The 21,248-nt window shown below is 43.5% G+C and overlaps 1 protein-coding gene across 6 annotated transcripts in view; it reads right to left on the bottom strand.

The window, feature by feature from the left end:
- Positions 1-1,985: 1,985 nt before the first annotated feature.
- Positions 1,986-21,248, bottom strand: part of wdfy3 (WD repeat and FYVE domain containing 3) — a 77,504-nt gene continuing 58,241 nt past the window's right edge. For 4 of the 6 annotated variants that reach the window (XM_026320731.1, XM_026320733.1, XM_026320734.1 and 1 more), the window contains exons 37-66: positions 18,922-19,151; positions 18,292-18,401; positions 17,799-17,981; positions 17,198-17,355; positions 16,983-17,060; positions 16,519-16,749; positions 14,281-14,449; positions 13,953-14,116; positions 13,338-13,486; positions 12,792-12,912; positions 12,582-12,667; positions 12,371-12,451; positions 12,105-12,159; positions 11,877-11,996; positions 11,665-11,782; positions 11,369-11,475; positions 11,091-11,244; positions 10,889-10,980; positions 10,588-10,800; positions 10,223-10,364; positions 9,929-10,083; positions 9,236-9,394; positions 8,627-8,806; positions 8,280-8,462; positions 8,012-8,105; positions 7,671-7,814; positions 7,186-7,419; positions 6,938-7,049; positions 6,510-6,707; positions 1,986-5,761 (exon numbers count right to left, since the gene is read on the bottom strand). In XM_026320731.1, coding sequence (XP_026176516.1) covers positions 5,641-5,761; positions 6,510-6,707; positions 6,938-7,049; positions 7,186-7,419; positions 7,671-7,814; positions 8,012-8,105; positions 8,280-8,462; positions 8,627-8,806; positions 9,236-9,394; positions 9,929-10,083; positions 10,223-10,364; positions 10,588-10,800; positions 10,889-10,980; positions 11,091-11,244; positions 11,369-11,475; positions 11,665-11,782; positions 11,877-11,996; positions 12,105-12,159; positions 12,371-12,451; positions 12,582-12,667; positions 12,792-12,912; positions 13,338-13,486; positions 13,953-14,116; positions 14,281-14,449; positions 16,519-16,749; positions 16,983-17,060; positions 17,198-17,355; positions 17,799-17,981; positions 18,292-18,401; positions 18,922-19,151 — 4,341 coding nt within the window. In that variant the 3' untranslated portion in view covers positions 1,986-5,640. Of the gene's footprint in view, positions 5,762-6,509; positions 6,708-6,937; positions 7,050-7,185; positions 7,420-7,670; positions 7,815-8,011; positions 8,106-8,176; positions 8,219-8,255; positions 8,463-8,626; positions 8,807-9,235; positions 9,395-9,928; positions 10,084-10,222; positions 10,365-10,587; positions 10,801-10,888; positions 10,981-11,090; positions 11,245-11,368; positions 11,476-11,664; positions 11,783-11,876; positions 11,997-12,104; positions 12,160-12,370; positions 12,452-12,581; positions 12,668-12,791; positions 12,913-13,337; positions 13,487-13,952; positions 14,117-14,280; positions 14,450-16,518; positions 16,750-16,982; positions 17,061-17,197; positions 17,356-17,798; positions 17,982-18,291; positions 18,402-18,921; positions 19,152-21,248 lie in introns of those variants that run through there. The other 2 variants (XM_026320736.1, XM_026320737.1) reach the window with 2 other exon arrangements.

The raw sequence follows: 21,248 nt of genomic DNA, 5'->3' as shown, positions 1-21,248 counted from the left end.
AAAAAAAAAAAAAAACAGCTTTAATTAAATGTAGAAAAACTTCTACTTTTTACTTTTTTTTGGCTTGTGAGTTAAGTGAGTTTTCACTTTTGCTGTTAAATGTAATAATACCAGCAGTTTGATAGCACAGAACTGAGTCAGCCACTGAAGTAAATCAAATATAACAGAAAAGACAAATAATAAATAGACTGTTTATTTCACAGCAGGTGAGTTACTGCAGATATTACAGCTGCCTCAGTACAAAGATACACTACAAGTCCAAGGCCCCGTGTTTTACTTGAACAATAACAAAAGTGATAAAACAAATGTCACAATAGCTGCTGATCATTTTTCTTTTGTCATTTATCTAATTGACTGTTTGACTGTTAATGCTCTTATGCAAGTGCTGAAAAAAGAGGTTTATTTTGAAAGGCAAGACTCCCAACATCCGGTCTCGGTGTGTTTCTGTGATGAACTTTGTGCAGGTCTGCTGCAGGTGGAGGCAGCCTCTCTCTCCCTCTCCCCAGTCAGTCTGTGCTCGGTTGACCAGCTCTGCTTCACGCTGCGGTGGCCAACAGCCCCTAAAGCCCAGGGCCCAAATTTAGACACACACTCCAACACTGGCCACCCCCTAATTCTGATCCTAAGATTAATCTTTAATTATAACTTTAAAACTAAACCCAGGCCTTTAGCTTCGACCAACCCTGTGTATGAGTCTCAGTTACACAATAAAATATAAAAATGGTACACACATCTCAAGTTTGCCATTCTGATGGAAATAATCAGCTTCATAGGGTTTTACTTTATTTTACTGAACTAGAACTTCAGATCATATTTTTTCACCAGCAGTTTCATTAGTGGGTTTCTGGGTTTATTAAGATGCAGAAAAACTTGTTCACGCATTTATCTTCAGTAGGTCAGATTATTGTAATGGCTTGTTCACAGGTCTTAGCAAAAAGTCAATCAGGCAGCTGCAGCTAATCCAGAATGCTGCTGCCAGAGTCCTTACAAACACCAAGAAACTGGACCATATCACACCAGGTCTTAGATCACTACACTGGCTTCCCGTTAGTCAAAGGATAGATTTTAAAATCTTATTGCTAGTTCATAAAGCACTAAATGGTTGTGGACCAAAATATATCCAAGATATATTAGTTCCCTATGAGGTTTCCAGACCCCTCAGGTCATCTGGGACAGGTCTACTGTGTGTTCCCAGAACCAGAACCAAACAAAGTGAAGCAGCATTCAGTCACTATGCTCCTCACGTGTGGAACAAACTTCCTGAACACCTGAGGTCTGCTCAAACTGTCAGCTCATTCAAATCAGGACTGAAAACACTGTTGTTTCCTGCTGCCTTCAAATAATTGTTCATCTTTGTTTTCTTAATGTGCTTTTATGTTTTATTTTAATTTACTTTACTTGATTTAAATTTATTTTATGTTAAATGTCTTTATTTTTAAATGCTCTTTTCAATGCTTTTAATGTAATTATATGCCTTGTAAAGCACTTTGAATTGCGGTGTATGAAAGGTGCTATACAAATAAATTTGCCTTTGCATTTTGCCTTATTAAGTTACTATAACCAGAGCAAGTAATTCATCATTAACAAAATGATGTGTTGCGTTTAATGACCTACTTCAAAGTTGTGTCAACGTACAGCACATTCTCTGTTTATTCCCTTTTCTTTTATTTCTCAACACAAACGTTTCAGATTTTGGTGAAAATAATGTAGGAGAATTTTAAATGTTTTAATTTATATTTAAATATTTAATAACCATGTTTTTTCATTTCATTCATTACAAAACCTCAGAGCTTTTTAAGTGTTTTCAGGGCACAAAATTTGGTAAAGCAATTACTCAAATTAGTAATCTGTGTTTTTTTTTTTCTATATCAATTAGTTTGCTCCAATTAATCTGTGTTAAGTGTTCCTGCTCTCACCTCACTACATTTCTCCTAGAACATCCTGGCAGAAAACCCAGAATTAGAAATGACACGAGTGAGTCTGCATTTGGTGGTAAACGGCAATTATTTATTGAAATGAAATTAAAAATAATAAGTACCAGATCTATTGCATTATTGTAACATTTTGTTTCTGTAAGAGGAGCGCAGGGGTTACTCTACTTGTCTCTCTCGTAGGATGTAGTGAACACAAATATACAAGGAACATTCAGCTATCACAGATTGCACACCAGATACTGTAGTAATGCAGTCTAATACGAGACCACCAAAATGATCCGGGATGTTCTCCTTTTCTTCTTCTGCTTCGCTCGTTAGTCCTTATTCTCTTCCATAAGGAGTACAAAAGTCCACCCACAGTTGGGGACATGATCTCTGGCTCTGTACACAAACCAGTCGCTTGGGACAACTCATCAAGACAATGCCTCCAAAACAAAAAAAATCAAATAAAAAGAAAGAAATAAACAAAAAATAATAATAATATAATGCCGAGAACATGTACAATGCACTGACACAGAAAGTCAGCTGTGTTAATAGACATGCAACAAGTAACAAAACTTGCTGAAATCGCAATAATCATTAAAAAAATCTAAAACCAGTTTTAATTGCATAAATACTTTGTACAGTTCATTTCTCTGCTGTGAAATGCAACTTTCTGTTCAAACGTAAAACTGCATTCGATAAAAACCTGTGATTTCTCGTGACTTTTTTTTTTTTTTGTACAGGCGAAGGTGCAAAGGAACTGTTGATTGACAGAAGCCGACTCGGCCGTTTCAGCTAGATGGGATGATTGCACACTGAAGTACAGTACATGAAGCCTGAATGATAGAGGGAGCACAATAACAGGAGTGCATATAATTATTCTAACAGCAGGAGCTTTTAAAGGACTTTCTGAAAAGTGTCTTCTTTCTGTTTGAGACTAGAGGGAAACAAAAAGACAGGAGTTCCCTCCAGGGAAGAAAGAAAGCAGCACAGTTGTTGCCCACAGAACCACAGACAAAACGTGAGCACATGTATGACGGGAAACAAAAGAACCTCTTCAATCTTTTCAGGAACAACAGAAAGACTGAAATGGCAATTAAAATGTTGTATTTCCATATTTCTTCTGTTAGTGTTTGTTGTTTACAACTTGGTTTCCATGATGTTACACTTTATTTTTGTACAATCTGAAAATGGCAGATTTTGGCAACTCAAAAATGAATGTAATATATAAATGAACTTATGTGCAGCTGGATTCATTTGAAAGATGCTCGGTGACTGAAAATCAGAGAAAAGTCTGTAAGTTGACGTTTGTTGACACTATTACAACAAATGTCGCTTTAAAAAAAAAAAAAGCCACTAAATTGAATTTGTATTTTTAGTGTAGTTTCATTCTAGCTGCATTGTGATCACCATGATCATGTTGCTTCATCTCTACAGTGTTTCCTTAATGTACAAAATCTTAAATCTTACTTCTGTAACAGATGAAACTCATAATTTACCCATAGATCATTCTTTCTTAACACTGCATTATTTTTGACTCATTGACTTTTTAAATTAAAAAACAATTTCATTTTACCAGATTCTTCAAAAACACAGTACTGTGCAGATGTTTCAGGTGTCTGACTAATCCCAGGTTCACTGTGCAGGACAACAAGCCCATAAAGAACCCACTGGAGTTCATCAACTATACAGAGGAAAGAAAAACCAGGGGTCCTGCAGTAGATGGTCTGACCCCCAAAGAGCCCTGATCTGGGCAGTGTGGCGTCAGTCTGGGACCGCATGAAGAGACAGAAACACTGGGACAGCCTGAATCTACAGAAGACCTACAGCAGGTTCTCCAAGGTTCTGCAAAGTACCAGGAGAGACTGTGTCAGGTCAAACCAGAGAGAACCGCTGCTGGTTTAAGGACAAAGGGGAGAGCTGCAAATACTGATTAGATTTAGGTTTGGTTCCCTTTACTGCACTTTATATGATGTTGTATGATGAACTGATGAAGCTTCCCCTGTGTATTTCGAGGGCCTAAAACCTTTGCACAGTACTGAGCATCTTTAGACAACAGCAAAGCTAAAATCAAGATAACTCAACTAAAAATCCACATTCAAGTCATTTCACCAAGTTAGTGTATTGATTTTTAAAAGTCATCCATCTATTCAGGTCACTCCTGGGCTACTAAAGGACCAGAAACTGGATACTGGTCTCTACATTTGACTGCAACATAAAGAAAAGGAGCAAAAGGATCCTGGAGCAGTTCTGTCTCAGCAGCTGCCGAAATATGTGAAACACTGAGCTCAGGTGTCGTCGTGTTGAAGTGAATTTCATAATGTCCTGGTCCAAATGATTAATTACATCTCTTCCAAAGTCGACACATTTTTCTCTCCTGCTGAAACAAGTCTTTGAAAGGTGCTCGGCTGTCTCTCCTGCAGTTTAACATCTACAAAGACTGAGGGGGAAGTGTTGGAGCGCCACGTGTGCTGATCTGCTCCTTAATGCCACAGGGTCAGAGTGAAATCCAGCAAACAACAATAAAAACCACATTTCATAGCAGGAGTCCCTTTTCTGTGTGCATTCATAAAGCTGCTTCAGCGCTGTGCAGACACTAAACAAGGTTGCATGAAAGCACCCGATGGAAAGTAAAAGTGCGGCTAATATTACGTGCACATTATTTCCTTTAACTAATTCACAGGTGAACCTATGATGTTCTGTAGACGAATAAGGGATTAAAAGAAAATCCTGCACTAAAAGCTGTGATATGTAGAGAAATATAATCTGAAATGATCATGTGTCCAGTTGTCAAGAAGCAGCAGCAACAACAAAAACTTCATTAAAAGGACAGAATAGATTCTAGGTTTAAAAAAGATCATCATAAGTGGTACATTAAAACAATTTGAGGAAAAGATCGTGAATCTCTCTCTGAAGGTGATGGCTTGACACTGCGGGCAACATACTCACAAATAAATCATGTTTGTAAACAACCAAAAAAAAAAAGGATCAGGAAATAATAAAGTGAATAGTTTTGCATAACTAGACCCACTAGTGAATTCCACCCACAGACATTAATTATTGACATTCATATCCCTCCCTGCCCTCTGTGTTATTTCTCAGGACTCGCCGTGACTCATGACACAGACTACACACAATCTTTTTGTTTTTTAAAGCCAGGAGTGGTTAGTCACAACGCTATGTTACAGGCTATGTGTTTTTTTTTTCACTTTGACCTTATTTTTGTTCAGTATTTGCTCCTCTTAGAGTTAAAAAGGCCATGGCAGGTATTTACAGTATCAACAAGTCTGTTTTGTGTTGTCGTGAAAGCGGAAGGAAGTTTCCCTGTTCTTGACCTCAAAGCAAAATAGCGGGTGATTGATTCGAGTGAGTGGCATCAAGGATGTTTTTGCTTCTTCCTTTCCAGCTGATGATGAGTGCAGGCAGTAAAAGTGGTGATTCAGTTTTTTTTAAATTTCCTTTAAATCCATCATCATTTTTTCTCCGCCTTTTTTTTTTTTTACTATCGTGTAAAAGAAACAGCTGGCATTCCCCGTTTTTACATTCTGTCAGTGCGTTGCTGTGCGTGAAGTTACTGGACGTATGAAAGGACAAAGGGGCTTTAAGGGAGAGACTTTCAGGTAATGTGGGAGGTGCTGAGGGAACAACAAGGCAGGTGGAGGAATGAAAGACCCGTCAGGGCGGAGCCTTTCAGGAGGAGGTGTTTCTTCGCTCGGCGTGCAGCTCAGTTTCTGCAGCCATCCTCGACACTTCTCTCATGCTGCAGGTTGTAGTAACAGTTCTGACACACTCGCACTGGGGATGAGATCTTCAGCCTTTTGATCTCTGACTGGAAGCGACTGCACCTGTGAAAAGACATGAGACAAGGTGAAAAGTTAAAAATGGTAGATGGAAAAATCAGGATTTTCACATGAATAAAACTTTGTGAAATAAAATATAAATATAGTTAGCAATGAATCATAGTTTTCTGACTAGTTACTAATGAGTATAGACAAAATAGGGGACCCAGGATTGAGCCCTGGGGAACACCCAGATTAAAAGATGCTGAGGATGACATGACAAAGAAATATGCGAACACTGCTGTCCGCTGTTGTTCTCAAGAAATTTTCCAGATGTTCAGCAATATAATAAAAAAAAACAAACAATAAAAACAAATGTTAATTGAAATTTATGAAAAAATCTAAAACAACTGCATAAAATATGGAAAGTAAACTTATATCTGCAATATATTCATCCAACATAGACCAAACATGTTTTGGTGCTGTATTAAATATGAAGGTTTAGCTGGTTGGTTTTAAAACCAACCAACCAATTTTCCTCTGTCACTTCAGATTAGTATTAATATGAACTATGAACACAGTCAGACAGAAGGCTCATTGAACTTTAGCGTATTTCTTCAAAACAATAAATACTAAATAAATCATACTGGAGAAGTACTAATTGTGTGTTCATACAAGAGTCCAGTGCTCATTGTTTAATTGACAAAATAGGCTTTTGGTGCCTTAAGGGCAAAAAAGTAAATAAATAAATAAATAAATAAATGAGCTGAGAAGTCAGAGCTGGAGAGCAGTTGCTGCTGCATCATTTTCTTACTTCTGGCAGAAGAGCTGCCCGCAGTTCCTGCAGTGGTGGCGTCGCTCAGTGAGGGAGAACCGAACTGTGCAGCCAGAGCAGCTGTCGACCACCTCGTCCTTCACCCAGTGATCAGCGGCTGAACGGCCCGGCTGGTCGCTGACCGACCAGCTGAAGACTCGGCCTCGTCCATCACCCACCAGAATCTTACTGTGGTCCCTGAGGAGGAGATGGTGTTGGGGGAAAGCAGTGACAAGTGAAAGGTGAATGGGATGGAAGTGGAGACGTGATTTGAAAGACAAAACACATAAGGAAGAAAGAGAGAACACAAAGGGAGTCATTAGAGAGAGCATCTTCTAAAATACTCACTCTGCGTGAAATTAACTCTCCAAATATATCTAATGAATATGACAGTTTGAATATGAAAGAGAATTTCATCTGTGACTTACTTGGAGATGGCCAGGGAGGTTATCTCAGCCGGGTGAGCATTGTCCTTGCGATCAAACGCTGTGTGCATGGTGAGTTTGCTCCGGAAGACCAGCTGACGCTCCCATCTGTAGCCTGTGGACACACAAAACTTAGCACTTAACAAAACAAACACACTGTACTTGGATCACTGAACACTTCAGATCCTGTTGTTTCTTCGTAGTGTTTTCTTACGTTGCTTAAAAGCTAAAACCGAGCTCTGAACACCCACCTGCCCTGAGCTGGTTATAGGTCCGTGCCTCCATGGTGGAGGGCTGGAGAGGCTGCGGCACTGAGCCCTGGCCTGGATGAGTCGGATGAGGGTGAGGGCCTTTGGTCTGGCCCTCAGAGTAGTTGACAAAGACGAAGCCGTCCTTCTCGTCGATGCTGAGGGTGTCAGACCAGCGGTGAGAGTCGTCAGAGCCGCTGTCCATCGACCAGGAGGCTCCTGTTCGTGCTGAGGGACCTTAGTTAGTTAGTTAGGAACAAGACCGTTAGTTTGGATTGAGGCTCAGTCCATATTCTCAGTAAACAAAAGATGTTGGAAATGCATGTGACATTAGTTTTACTCCCTAATTCAAATTCCTGAATTTCTCTTTGGGGATGAATAAAGTTTATCTTACATTATTATCTCTGTCAGACACAGGTATCACCGACACATTCATTTCTACAGTTTTAAAAAGTTTTTTGCTGATGTGGATAAACAGAGCTGTCTACCTCTGGGCCTGTGCACAGCACTGCCCGGCTGGCTGCCTCCACCTGTCGAAGGGTTGCATGGAGCTTTGGGCTCTTGGCTCAGACTGGGCTCATCTCCGTCCGACTCACTGCTGTCGTCATCACCATTATGACTCTCGCCGCCCTCTGTGAGATGAAGTTACATTTAAAAAAATCTGTTTGATTTACAGAATAACACTTGCAGATGGACTGAACCTCAATCGAGCTGGAGAAAAGTGTAGAATACAAACATAAGTGTTGAAGCTTCTTCATTTATTGGGTATCACTCGCACAGAAACTACAATCACGGGCTTTAATCAGTCATTCTGCTCATCAGCACTCACCAATCTTCTCCTCACCACAGCAGTCAGGCACTTCTGGCTCGACCGGCTCTGGAGCTGGGGTTTCTGGGACCTGGAGGAACTCCATTCTCCAAAACTACACAACAATATTTAAATAAAGGTAAATTTGTATTAAATTTTAGCAACAAACCAAAGTACGTGACACACTAAGTACAACTCTTATATTCTTGTTTGAAGACAACAGAAATGCAGATTAACACATCACAGTGCAAAGATCGATATTCTGTCAGCTCAACGTGGGCACGGTTACCCTGACGACGCCATCGGAGTGACCCGTGACGATGACGTTCTGCGTGTCCCACTCGTTCATCTCCGACACGCAGCAGCACAGGATCTGCTGGCTGCGGCCTGTGAAGGTGTTGGCGCTGGCGATGGGGCTGCCATTGATGCTCCACACGTGGATGTAGGTTCCAGCGCAGGACACAACGTCCCCCTAACAAGCACACACATATGACACACACATATGACACACACACACACACACACAGGCGTCGACTGAACAGCGTTCATCAATCATGGTAACCTTGATCCATTCTACATTTTCTGTGCCTCAGCTGATATTTTATCCTGGTGTTGGTGTAACAGGCACCAACCCACCGTCAGTTCATTGATACACAGAGCAGAGACCGGCGCCCGGTGTCCCCTGAGCTGTGTGACGAAGGAAAGCTTGTTGAGGTCCCAGATGATGCAGGTTCGATCACGTGAGCCGCTGACAACAATGTGGTAGGCCGACGACGCCGTCAGACACGTCACAGCGTCCGTGTGGCCCAGGAATGCCTGGGAGGGCAGACACACAGACAGAGACTCCATTTTTCAGTGCTGTCAGTAAGAGACTGGGGGGGTTCACTTTAGTCACTTTGTGTTAATGAGAAACTACCAAAACTATCAGTGCTCTGATTGGATGTTTCTTATCAAAATGCTGCAGGGATAAATCACTTGATTATGAAGATGTGTCTGGGTGATACTACTCCCCTCTATGACACTCTGCTACCTACAGACCTTCTGTTAGTAATCAGGTTTCTCTAACTGCACGTTTAACCACCTTTAAAGTACGTTTATTTATGTAGAAGTGTCTCACAGTGTCAGCTGGTTGTCTGTTTCACTAGACTCTACCTTAAAGTCCCTGTGTGTAGTTTTGTGTCTTTGACCTTTCAAAAGCAGGTATTTTATTTTGAAGTCCTCAGAGAACAGTTTGTTTGTGTTTACCTGTTTGAGTGTGAGCGACTTGGCCCTCTCCTTAGAGGTTCCTGTCTCCCATACACAGATGGCCGTGCTGGTGCCACCGGTGATCACCAGCTTCGGGTTTGGACATATGGCACAGAGGATCTGGCCCCACTCTGACAGGCACTCGTACACCACCAACGCCTGAAACATCATGAAGACCCCTGATTGGCTGATGGAGGTGAGGACACTGAGAACCAGTCTGATCCAAGTGTTTCAGCTAAACTTGAAAGTAAGTATTTACAGTAACAGGCTGCCGAGAGACGTGTTTTGGATTTAACGTGACAAATCTGATCGTTCTCTGCGTAATTCTCAAGTAGCAGTTTTCTGCAGACAACATTACCGTATCAGACACAGAACAACTGCAGCAGAGACTCCTGTAATGGCTGCTGCGGTAAAAATTGACAGGTCAGTGAGGAGAGTGCATTGTTATCGAAGCACCAGCAGGGGGAGACATTGGCTTTAATAACTGTTCACATTCACTTGTCAGGTTGAAGGTGATATAAGCAGGAAGCCTGCAGCAGTCGATGTTTATTTAAATAGTGTGTTCAAGTCCTAAAATGAAAACACTGGACTGAACTAGGGACTGAACATCCAGAGGCTGCAGACCCATGAGGGTGATAGAGACGAGAAGGTGTAAGTTTAAATCTGTGGTCTGTCATAGTAACCGTCACTCACCTTGTCAGATTCATAGTTGGCCAGACGACAGCTGAGGTCGGCATAGCCCCAGGCGAAGGTCTTGCTCCAGGTCGGTGGTACGAGGACTTTGTTTTGCTCCACTGCGAGGATGCCTTTGTCGGTGCACACAATCTGCCCCACAGGCTCCTTCAGCTCTGGAGAAGGAGAATACAAAGAAATGTGAGTGCGGGGTCTGAATCCATTCATGCACCCTGAGGGAGCTGGTGCTGTGCTGAAGTTAAACGAGGATTCAACTGATATTTATCATATTAAAGTCAGATTTTAATGATGTACCTTTGACAGGAGCGAGGGAAGGTCGGAGATTGTCCAGATGATGGAAGAAGATCTTGTCGCTGTTGGAGCTCGGGGGAACGCTCACTACGTCACCATTAGCTTTGCTGCGCACACGTTTAGGGGGGTGGGGCTTCTTAAACAGCTGAAATACACACACACGAACCATCAGTGACTTCAGAGCGAGACTTTAAAATGGTGAGATCAATGACGATGCCAATATTATACTGAGGTAACTATAGTCGGTTGTAGCAGCCTCACTACCAGTGTTAGCTGTAGTGGTAGTAGATAAGTAGGAGGAGGAGCAGCAGTACAACCTGCAGGGGCAGCAGCAGCTCTGTGAGTTCAGACATTAGCCAGTTTCTGACCTGTTTGGGGATTTGTCCAAAGTTGTTGATGAAGCCGATGGTGGCCGTCTCTTTGAGCGGGTCGTTGATGTTGTAGATGTCCACCTGACCCTCGTAGAACAGGTGGTGGAAGACGTTGACCGCCTCCACAGCCGGAGGGCCCTGCTGCTTGTAGCCGAAAATCAGGTCGATCCATTCATGGAGGTGGGCCGATACATAGTCGCACTCCAACGCCTGCAGCCGGGGTGTGGGGGAGGGGACAAGACAGGAGTCAGTGTGGCCAACTTAAGATCAGACCTCAACTTATGGATTAATGTCCTACCTCTCTGTGGACTCTGATGAACTCTCGGGGGTCACCTTTGGCCCAAGGTGGCAGGATCACGTCACCCAACTTGGTGCCATTCTGTTTGGCACCTGGTACATCAAACAACAGAAGGCAGACAGAACATCAGCATTCATGCACCGAATCACCTCGGTTAGTCCGACTTGTGCTTTCGTCATCGCTCATGTTTCCTCATACTGACCCAAATCGAAATTATTGGAGTTGAGCAGGAACTCAGGCAGGTAGAAGAACTCGGGGATGAGCTCCTTCACGTCAGCCATGTTGTGCTTGGAGGCAGAGAGCCAGGCTTCACGCACGCTGTGGAACATCCTGTCAGCCAGGTCAAAGTGCCCTCCCTGGTAACCACACAAACAGTTTGTTGTCCACGGGGACACATTAATAAAGAGCTACAGCAAACATTTCTTAAACGCCTTAATATCTCCACAAAGCAAATACAACTTGCGGCAGGAGACACCAAACCTGAAGTCTGAGGAAAATCTGAGTGAAGGGCTCCATCCGGACCAGGTAAGAGGCGACAATCATGGCTGATGAGTAGTGAGTGCCGTAGTGGTAGGCTGGGGTTTCACCTGGTAGGACAGAAAACAGCACATTAATTTACTCTGGTGAATGAAAACCGAGTCAGTCGAGTTCAGAACCACATCCACAGAAACATTAGCGGTAAAGAACATATGATCAGTGTCAAACCACCACAATAAAACCAGCTTATTGTCAGTTTACTTTAAAATCACATAAATAAAGTTTATCAGCGATCTTACCGTTGGGGTCTTCCCAGTCCTTGTACCTCTTCTTGTACTGTGTCAGCCTGTCGTCGGTCTGGGCGCCCATCGGCTTGGCAAGATTACGGAACGTCTTAGGGTTGTTCAGGTCCAGTTCCTGGTCAATGCAAACATCACCAACGTTACTGAAATATGAACAATCATCTAATTTTCTTGTGACCAACAGATATTATCCCTAATCCTGCAATCACCTCCGCGTCGTAGTCAGCCAGGATCCAGGGGAAGACGGGGTACTGCATCAGGTCGTTGTAGGACCGTCCTGCCAGCGTGTTCAGATGCATCAGGTACTGGAAGTTACTGATCTCTCCTCGCTGGAAAACAGAAGGTACACACATCACTGAGCCTTGTAGAAGCTTACAGTACCACACTTCTTCACTTTGTGATGTTGGATTCGTTGACCAGTGACTCCAGGTTCATACCTCCCATCTCTGAGTCACAGACCTCTCGCCAACCAATGTGCTGAGGAGCCCGGACCTGCCAAACACCAGGACAGACAAGATGATCAGGTATAACAGCTCAGTATTACAGTATTAACCTCATTGATTACTACAGAAGCCTATTTCCATGATTGAAATACATTTAATGCGCAGACTAAAAACAAGACAATGAATATAAATATCTGCAAATTCCATTAATCATATCACAACATCCAGAAATGGTAATAAAATCCGCCCCAGGGTCTCACCCTTGTTCAACGCTGGTGTTGGGCCTCTGGCCTGAAACTGACTCTGAGCTGTCAGCCAGTGAAGGCACCACCGCCAGGAACCTGCAGGGAGTTTATGATAAAATGAAACAATCGTAACATGTGATTTCTGAGGGTTTTTTATGAAACTGTTCATTCTATTACTGAGGAGCAGCAGCAGTGTAAGATTTGTGCCACTATCCATGTCCTGCACCTTTGATAAACTTTGTTGCGGACTCCTTTTTGGAAAGCTAGCAAATAGTTTCTTCCGTCTGCTGAGAAGACTTCCACTGCCATGGGCTGAAAAAACACCACACACGAAAACCAAGTTAAACGTCATCCCTGCAGGTGACATATGCATGCCCCAGTTATAAGTAATTGCACTGCATGTGTTCGTGTGTGTGTGTAATCTGTGTGTGCTGACCTGCAGCAGGTAGCGCCTCTTGTGAACCTCCTTGATGTCTTCGTAGGCGAAGATGCTGCAGGTTCTCTTGAGCTGGCTCTGGCCCTGTCTCGCTCCCCGGGGGATGATGGCCTCATGGAGACTGGACACACACAACAGACAGCGATGAATTAAACTGAACCAGAAAGTGCTTGTATCTACACATCACAAACAGAACAAAACAGTGCGAACACAGATGAGAGAGGGAAACAGTAGAACATCTGAATCAAGAGCTTGTTCTTTTCACATTATGTCTCAAAGGAAAACACAGAGCCACTTCCCTAAAAAGACAAAAACGTAAAAGCTTTGGTGAGTTTCATAACGCATGCTCCATCAGCAGCGTTACATCAGCCCAGACTGCAGCACCCAGAGGAATGATGTCATCTCTTTACTCCAGGACGGGAAAGTAGAGGAACCGTGTCATCCGTCAGTCGCGGCTTCCAAAATGCATTCAGGATGAATCATGCAGCCCCGGTGTAACGTCGTGGTTCCCCTGATGTAAAGCAACACACAGAAGTGTAGACCTACTTTGCGGGCAGCGTGTCGATGTCCCTGATCTCCCTGGACATGGTCATGGTGTAGCCGTCGATGACGTAAAAGTGCTCTTTCCCAAACAGCAGGAGACCCTCGCTGGTGTCCAGACCCTGCACCCTGGCACAGCGGTACATGTGCTGAATCTGGACCAGTGGATGGAAGAAACAAGGAAGCGTTAATTAGGGTGAGCAGATGAAAAGTCACAGGCTTACACTCCTCCAGGCACAAACCTGTGAAGAAAGAACAAGTGAGTGCAGAGCTGTGCTTTCCCCTTTCTCAGTAACTGCTGCAGAAATGGCCCGGAGCAAATCTCTTCACTCTCGGGTGACCCCTCAGCGGCTCACAAACACTACAGCAGTACTGGATTAAAACGCCTGTGCGCTAGACTTTCATCCATTAGGCCTTTAGTGGATGGGAAAATCAAGGGAGTAAACTTAACTGTGAATTTTGCTAATACTATAGTCTCAAAGGTCTTTGTAGTGGTGACCACACAATAAAACAATAACACAATATAAAATAATTAACTGTGTCGTATATAAAAGCAGAACATTGTGAATGTTATAAACGTTTGTGTTTCCAGTGATGTCTCTCTCTCTCTCTCTCTCCGACCTTCTCTCCCTCCTCCAGGAGGCGCAGCAGTGACGTGTTGTCAGTCCTCTGCTCCTCCTCAGGGCCTCCTGCCTCCAGCAGCTGCTCCTGAATCTGCTCCTGACTGTCCTCGTCCGCACCGTCCGCTGTGGACCGAGACCTCTTCAGGGGAGCCTTCACCAGGCCTGGGGAGCAGAGTACATGGAGGAGTTAAGGCGTTTTGAACTGGTTGCACTTCATCGAGCAATCTAAATTTGGAAAGAGCCTCCAAGAAGGACTGCGCGGAGGAAAGTAACAGGAAAACTGCTCATCGCTTGACATTCAGGAAGCACTGGTGTTGTCTCTATACCTTTGACTCTAGCAATGGTGTCCTCTCCGTGCTCAGGCTCATGCTGTGTGGTCTCTCCCTCTGTGTTGTGCTCCACAGAGTGCTGGTACATGCCGGGGTTTCCAGACAGCAAACGCATGTAGTACTCCTTACTGTCGTAGCTGATGGCTCGCCGGTAGCGAAGAGGCTTCTGAAAAGGGCACAAAAAAATTGACATAGGTGAAGCTGTTGCAGCATAATTACCAGTTTGTTCTGTGTTTGCAAATGACTCCATCCAAAATAAACGAATTAACTAGACTAGAGATGCACTGACTCTTCCAATTTTCTTGGCCGATTTCTGATTTTTCAGTATCGATTCCGATTACAATTGTTTTTAAAAGAACTGTAATGAAAGCATATACAGAAATACTTTCTTCAATGGTATTTTTTGTTTTATAATAAAAGAAACAAAGGTAAAAGGATCTGGGTCAAACACTGAAAAGTACCAAGACATTTCTGACCAACAGGATTAAAAAACGTAGGCCTAATTCCACAGAAGCTCATAATCATACGTGACCTGTACAGATGTGATTAATAACCGGGTACACGTCACATTCATTTTCAGACGTACAGCAGCTAGAATGCCAGCTGCATTTTAACTTATAGTGTAGCTCAAAGTCAAAGCAGAATATAAGAAGTGGACGTTTTTCTGTTCACATGCAAATGCACATGCATTATAAACAGCAAAGAGAAATGTCCCACTCTTCAAATCTCACAGAGCATCACATACAAAACTCATTTCAACCTGTCAGCACTCAAAGTAACAGGGTGAGTATTAAACAGGAAGGCTGTCAACTCCACTGCAAACACACGTCCACTTTTTTTTTGGTTTTTTGCTGAAAAAGCAAGATCAGAGCTTCAAATCCAAACTGAACCAGACAAGGCAGAAAACTGCTGCAACATCAGGATTCAGATGTTGCTTCGACCACTCGCTCACTGCAACAGCAGCTTTCTGACTAACACGACTGGTTCCTGTGTTACTGTCACGCAGTCACATCAGGCCCCAACAGGAGCTCCGTTAATTTATCCTGAGGACGTCAGGCGGGTACCTGGGCACAGTCGGGAACCCCAGCCAGGGCTGAGGGTACCAGGGGCACCAGAGAGGGGGGAGAAGGCTAGAGAAGGTAAAAAGAGGAAAGATGTGGTGTTTGAATGTCAGTGAATGTCGGTGTACTAGAGTAGTTTTCTGTTTTTTACATTTAGCCACAGAAACTACAACTGTTTTTTCTTTTTTAATTAAAATGAGCACAAATAATGAAAAGCTTGAATTCAGCTCCAAGTGTATGATTTTGTCAAACACCCTGTAACTTCTCCCAGAGCATGTTTAAATGATTTACTATGATGAGGCCTGGGGGACTTTGGACTTAATTATACTGGGCCACTTAAAGAATCCTTGAGCCAGAAAATTGTTCGCCAAAGGGCGCTCAAGGGTGTTTTCATTAAAGGTTCATGAACTCGTGATTTGAACTCTAACATGCCATGTTATGCACCTTTGGGGACTGATTTTATGTGCAATGTCATGATGTTTCTAATGTTTCTAATTCCACTTTTACTGTTGAGAGTCATAAAACTCTACCAGAGCACACCACTTCAACTCATATTGGTTTTAAACTGGACATGCTTTTGATTTGAACCATCAGCTAAATGTGCAGAAATGAAAACTGTGTTTTCACGTGTGTGTGTGTTTTGGGATCCTGGCATTAACACAGGCCTACATGGCCGTGCCTCTGTTATCTCCCTGTGTCTTCTTACACAAATAAATCACTGTGGAGTGAGGAAGGGAAGCCTTCGGCAAACAGAGAGCGGGGATTATTTGTAGAGCAAACAAAGCGAAATGTGTCTCAGTGGTGCTAGGAAAAGTGAGCCCCTGACTGTTGGTGTCATTTCCTCACATGACAGCGATCGGCTCTATTTCAGGAGAGATATTCTTACGGGTTCATGACACTGCAGGGGGGCTGGTGCACTACGAATAACATGACTCCTCATCGTGTCTTATTGAAAATGTTTGTGCCAGAATATCTATTATTAAATTTCAAAAACCATTATTTCATTTATCAAACTCAGCAACCACAGATTGGTGCCATACAGATAAACTGAGTCTAACTGTACCTGATGATGCAGCTTAGTTTTCCTTCCTGCTGCTGCCCATCCTGAGAGACGTAAGTTAGTCTGAGCTAAAACTGCTGCAGGGGATCACAGGAGCATATTCGTATTCAGTACCTGTGCCGAGCTGGTGTTCGTCTCAGTCTCAGCGATATATGGGTAGTGAATGTAGAACATGTCATTGCGGACCATCTTCTTCCTCATCCGGCAGGGCCCCTCTGTCATCTCCAGCAGGAACTTATCCAGGTGGGAGCCGATGGGTGGACCCCACAGCCCCCGCTCACGCAGCAGCTCGTATTCGATGGACGCCCACTCCTCGGTCACGTACTTCAGGGCGTTCTGTTGTCGCTGGGGAGATGGAGGGAGGGATGAGCTGTGAGTGGTGAGTCACTGTTTAAATAAATAATAAACTGTGCCACCACAGTTACATCAGAAAGTGGACCTGTACTGTACTGTTAGATAACAGACTGCAGATGGTTTTCTCTGCTGTAACGTATCAGCTCCAATGAACCAGCGTGTTTAAATAAAGTTATATTTGCTTTCATTCTAATCACTGTAAGTAATTACTGTAAGTGTGTTACCTCCTGATATTCCTTGTACTGCAAAGCCACCAGGTCTCGGACAACGGCGATGTGTGTGAACATCCACTGGAAAGTCTCCTGTGGGTCAGAAATTCAAGGTTGCACAAAACAAAGTTGACAAACAAAACAAAGCTGACAAACACGTAGTTTAGGGACACAGTGTAGTTGTGCGACAGCCGTGCGGTGATTGTGTGAGCGTTGCTCGTTGTGTGCACCTGTGCGGACAGGCTGTTCTTGTTCAGGCTGTTCTCCTTCTTGTTGCGGCGGACGCCCGTCAGCTTGGAGAGGCCGAAGCCGCTGCTGACTCTGGACAGTTTGGACTGAGTCGTCGGTGCCACCGCTTCGCCGCGGCTGATACACTTCTTCTCGTGAACTGAACAACAGGGAACACAGACCTTCACTTTTCCAATATTTGCACGTGGATGTTTTATTTGACTAAGCAGAGAACAGAGAACATGTTGACAAAACAAATAAACTTCCAAACAATACAATTGTTTTTATTTAGCCATATATTTAATATCTGCCCAATGAGCCAAAGTTTGAAAACTTGCATTTCAATTTTTCTTTGTTGTCATAACCCACCATTTTTATTTGCATGACCTTCGACTACAGAAACAGCCTGTAGAGCACAGAAAACTCTTCTTAGGCATTTTATTACTAAACCAGATTTGGTTACCGGCCAAAGTGTCTGGTTCTGCAGAACTTTAGCAAGTGACTGGTAGTAATTAACTATTCAGCTTACATCAGCAAGCAAAAACAACAAAGGCGCTTGACTGAGTAAATGTGGAGGACTCAGTGTTTCCTAATGTCCCTCACCCAGGTGGTTCTGCCAGCTCTTCAGGGCCGGCTCCTCCAGGGCCGGCTTGGCTGTGCCGATATCCACGTGGCCTCTGTCATTACAGGGCAGCGACACTTTAAAGATGTCCTCCAGCATCTGGCGCTTGCTGTGCATCAGCTCCGTCCACACTCGATTCACAGCCTTGAGCAGCAGCTGCCGCCCTGAGGACCAAGGACGATAATCAGTTTTCGTAACTAAATCAGTGTGACACAGATACAGTGCTGCTGCGTGACTCTGGCTCTTTCTCATTACATTACTTAGCCCTCTGACATGATCTGCACTCTGTAACTGTATGGCATATACGGAACTGTCAGATTCAACACTAAAATTTATTGTGGCACATTTATAATATGAGTCATATTCAAAACTGACAGCTGACAGACAAATGTGACACCACACACATGCAAACAGTCGCAGGGTTAAATATGTTCAGCGTCCATCCACAAACAAACACAAACACCAGCGTCTCACCCTCGCTGACGTCATGGCTGTGAGTAGCATCAGCCTCGTTCTCCGTGGGCATCATGACATGCCAGGTTGTCATCCTGGCCTCCGCCTCCAGACCAAACCCCTCCACGCTACTGCAGAGAATAAATCACAGCAGCTCAGTGGCAGCACGACAGGTAAGATCTGATACTCTAAGTCTGCTCTCTGCGGTTGTGTTAAACCATCCTGTGTCCCCAGCATGGTGGGAACTTCACCTGCTGCAGCTTTGGAAAAAAACACTGTACTTCTGGGAGGACAGACACACAAAGGTACGAGAAACAATCACACTCCCATGGTGTGCAAGTGGACAGAACAGTGTGGGTCAGAGTCAAAACAGAAGTGTAATATATTTCTCTTTCTGCATTTTATGTAGAAAGTACAGAAAACTTCCTGTGTATGAATGTATGTACTGTATTGTATGTACATATAAATATTCTGCTGTCTAATTAATATAAATGGATATTATTTTAAAAAGGTGTTCTATGACAGATTACACATACAGGAGTGTTTAGCTGGATAAATTCACTGTTAGAATTATGGATGAGGATGAAAAGATAAACTAAAAGCAGCAGCGGCAGCTACAACCAGCTCCACACAGGCCTCATGCCTCCCTACCTCCCGCTGTGCAGGCAGATGAAGCAGTGAGCCAGGCAGGCCACAAAGTCCTGGTCGTGGTTACCCGGCCCGAGCACCAGGTTGCGGTTGACGGTCAGGACCCTCAGGGCGTCCAGCAGGGCCACCTGCTGAGCGACCGTCTTGTGAGGTCGGCAAAGCTGGTAGAGCACGGTCCGGTTCAGACAGTGGTAGATGGTGTCGAGGGAAAGACCCTGGGAACGTCGCTTAGACTGGAGGAGGAGAAGAGGGACGAAAGCAAACCGGTGTAAGAACAGATTTCATGCTGGTCTTTGACTTGTCACACTGCTGCACTCTGTGGAAATACTTTAGCAGAAAGAAGATTTGTTTCAGCAACCAGATCTGAACCAGATTAAGTCGTTAAGCCATGAATGGATTTGTTACTCTAGTTGTTGTTTTACTGTCTGAGCAGTTCTTATTGTACTACTTCTGTTTTACCTTCTGCTTCATGAACTGCTGTACTTTGTCGTCTTCTGAGCTGCTGGAAGTTAACCACCCGAGGTACTGGACTTTTCTTGATTTTAATTTTTAAGTGGTTTTACAGGCAAAACAGGCAACATGCTAAAAGCCGGATAAACAAATCTAATAATGAATGAAGAGCAGTAAAGCAATACAGCGTGTTTTCATTTTCGGGAATTGGTTTAAATTGTTCTTATCTGCATCGCGAATGCAGCAAGTACATATTGAGTATTTCGAGTCACATAAATCAATTTTAATTCTTACTGCATGTCTCTGCATTAAGCAGATGGTTATCAAAAGCTTTAATCACATCAAGATATTTCCTAAACACAAAGACCCAGTATGGTTTGAGAAATTAATTTTAGAGCATAATCTCCTAATCTTCCCACTTGCACAACACTGTGCACAGAAAGTACTGCACAAAGTCCACACACACACATACACACACACACACACACACACACACAACTCTACTGGGAAGAAAACACTCACGTTCATATTTTATTACCTATTTACTGGAAGTTACAAGACAAATGATTGATTTTTACACTTTCTGGAGCCTGAAAACAGCAAATTACCCTTTAGAAGGACTTACCCAACACTTAATCTTCATCTTACAAACAACAAACCTTTGAAAAACAGCATTCAGCTCCACATATACAGCACACAACGCTGTATACAGACACACGTACAAACAACAGTCAGTCAGGATCTAAATGGCATAAACGCCACATCCAATTTTTAGTCTCCCACCGACTGAAATGCATCTCAGCCCTGCAGTCAGATGGATCCTGCTCCTCTAATTCAATCCTGATGGTGTTCATTTGCTGCATTAACTGGAAGACGACTCACAGAGGGACTGTCTTATCTCTCCACGCAGCACAGACAGCACACAGAGACAACTGACCGGTCTTACAAACTGGACTGCAGCTCAACGCTGGTTTGTGATACATTTGTAGACTATCATTTGACTTTGACGCTTGACCTTCATACTATAAAAAAAATCTGTTCTAACATCATTTATATTGTAGATTAAGATGCTATAGATCTAAACACTGTACAGTGGGTACGGAAAGTATTCAGACCCCTTTAAATTTTTCACTCTTTGTGTCATTGCAGCCATTTGCCAAAATCAAAAAAGTTCATTTTATTTCTCATTAATGTACACTCAGCACCCCATCTTGACAGAAACAAACAGAAATGTAGAAATTTTTGCAAATTTATTAAAAAAGAAAAACTGAAATATCACATGGTCATAAGTATTCAGACCCTTTGCAGTGACACTCATATTTAACTCACATGCTGTCCATTTCTTCTGATCCTCCTTGAGATGGTTCTGCTCCTTCATTGGAGTCCAGCTGTGTTTAATTAAACTGATTGGACTTGATTAGGAAAGGCACACACCTGTCTATATAAGACCTTACAGCTCACAGTGCATGTCAGAGCAAATGAGAATCATGAGGTCGAAGGAACTGCCCAAGGAGCTCAGAGACAGAATTGTGGCAAGGCACAGATCTGGCCAAGGTTACAAAAGAATTTCTGCAGCACTCAAGGTTCCTAAGAGCACAGTGGCCTCCATAATCGTCAAATGGAAGAAGTTTGGGACGACCAGAACTCTTCCTAGACCTGGCCATCCAGCCAAACTGAGCAATTGTGGGAGAAGAGCCTTGGTGAGAGAGGTAAAGAAGAACCCAAAGATCACTGTGGCTGAGCTCCAGAGATGCTGTAGGGAGATGGGAGAAAGTTCCACAAAGTCAACTATCACTGCAGCCCTCCACCAGTCGGGGCTTTATGGCAGAGGGGCCCGACGGAAGCCTCTCCTCAGTGCAAGACACATGAAAGCCCACATA

This window comes from Mastacembelus armatus, chromosome 9 (genome assembly GCF_900324485.2).
Source record: "Mastacembelus armatus chromosome 9, fMasArm1.2, whole genome shotgun sequence".
NCBI lineage: Eukaryota > Metazoa > Chordata > Actinopteri > Synbranchiformes > Mastacembelidae > Mastacembelus > Mastacembelus armatus.
Note: the sequence above shows the minus strand (reverse complement) of the source record. Positions and strands in the feature narration are given on the sequence as shown.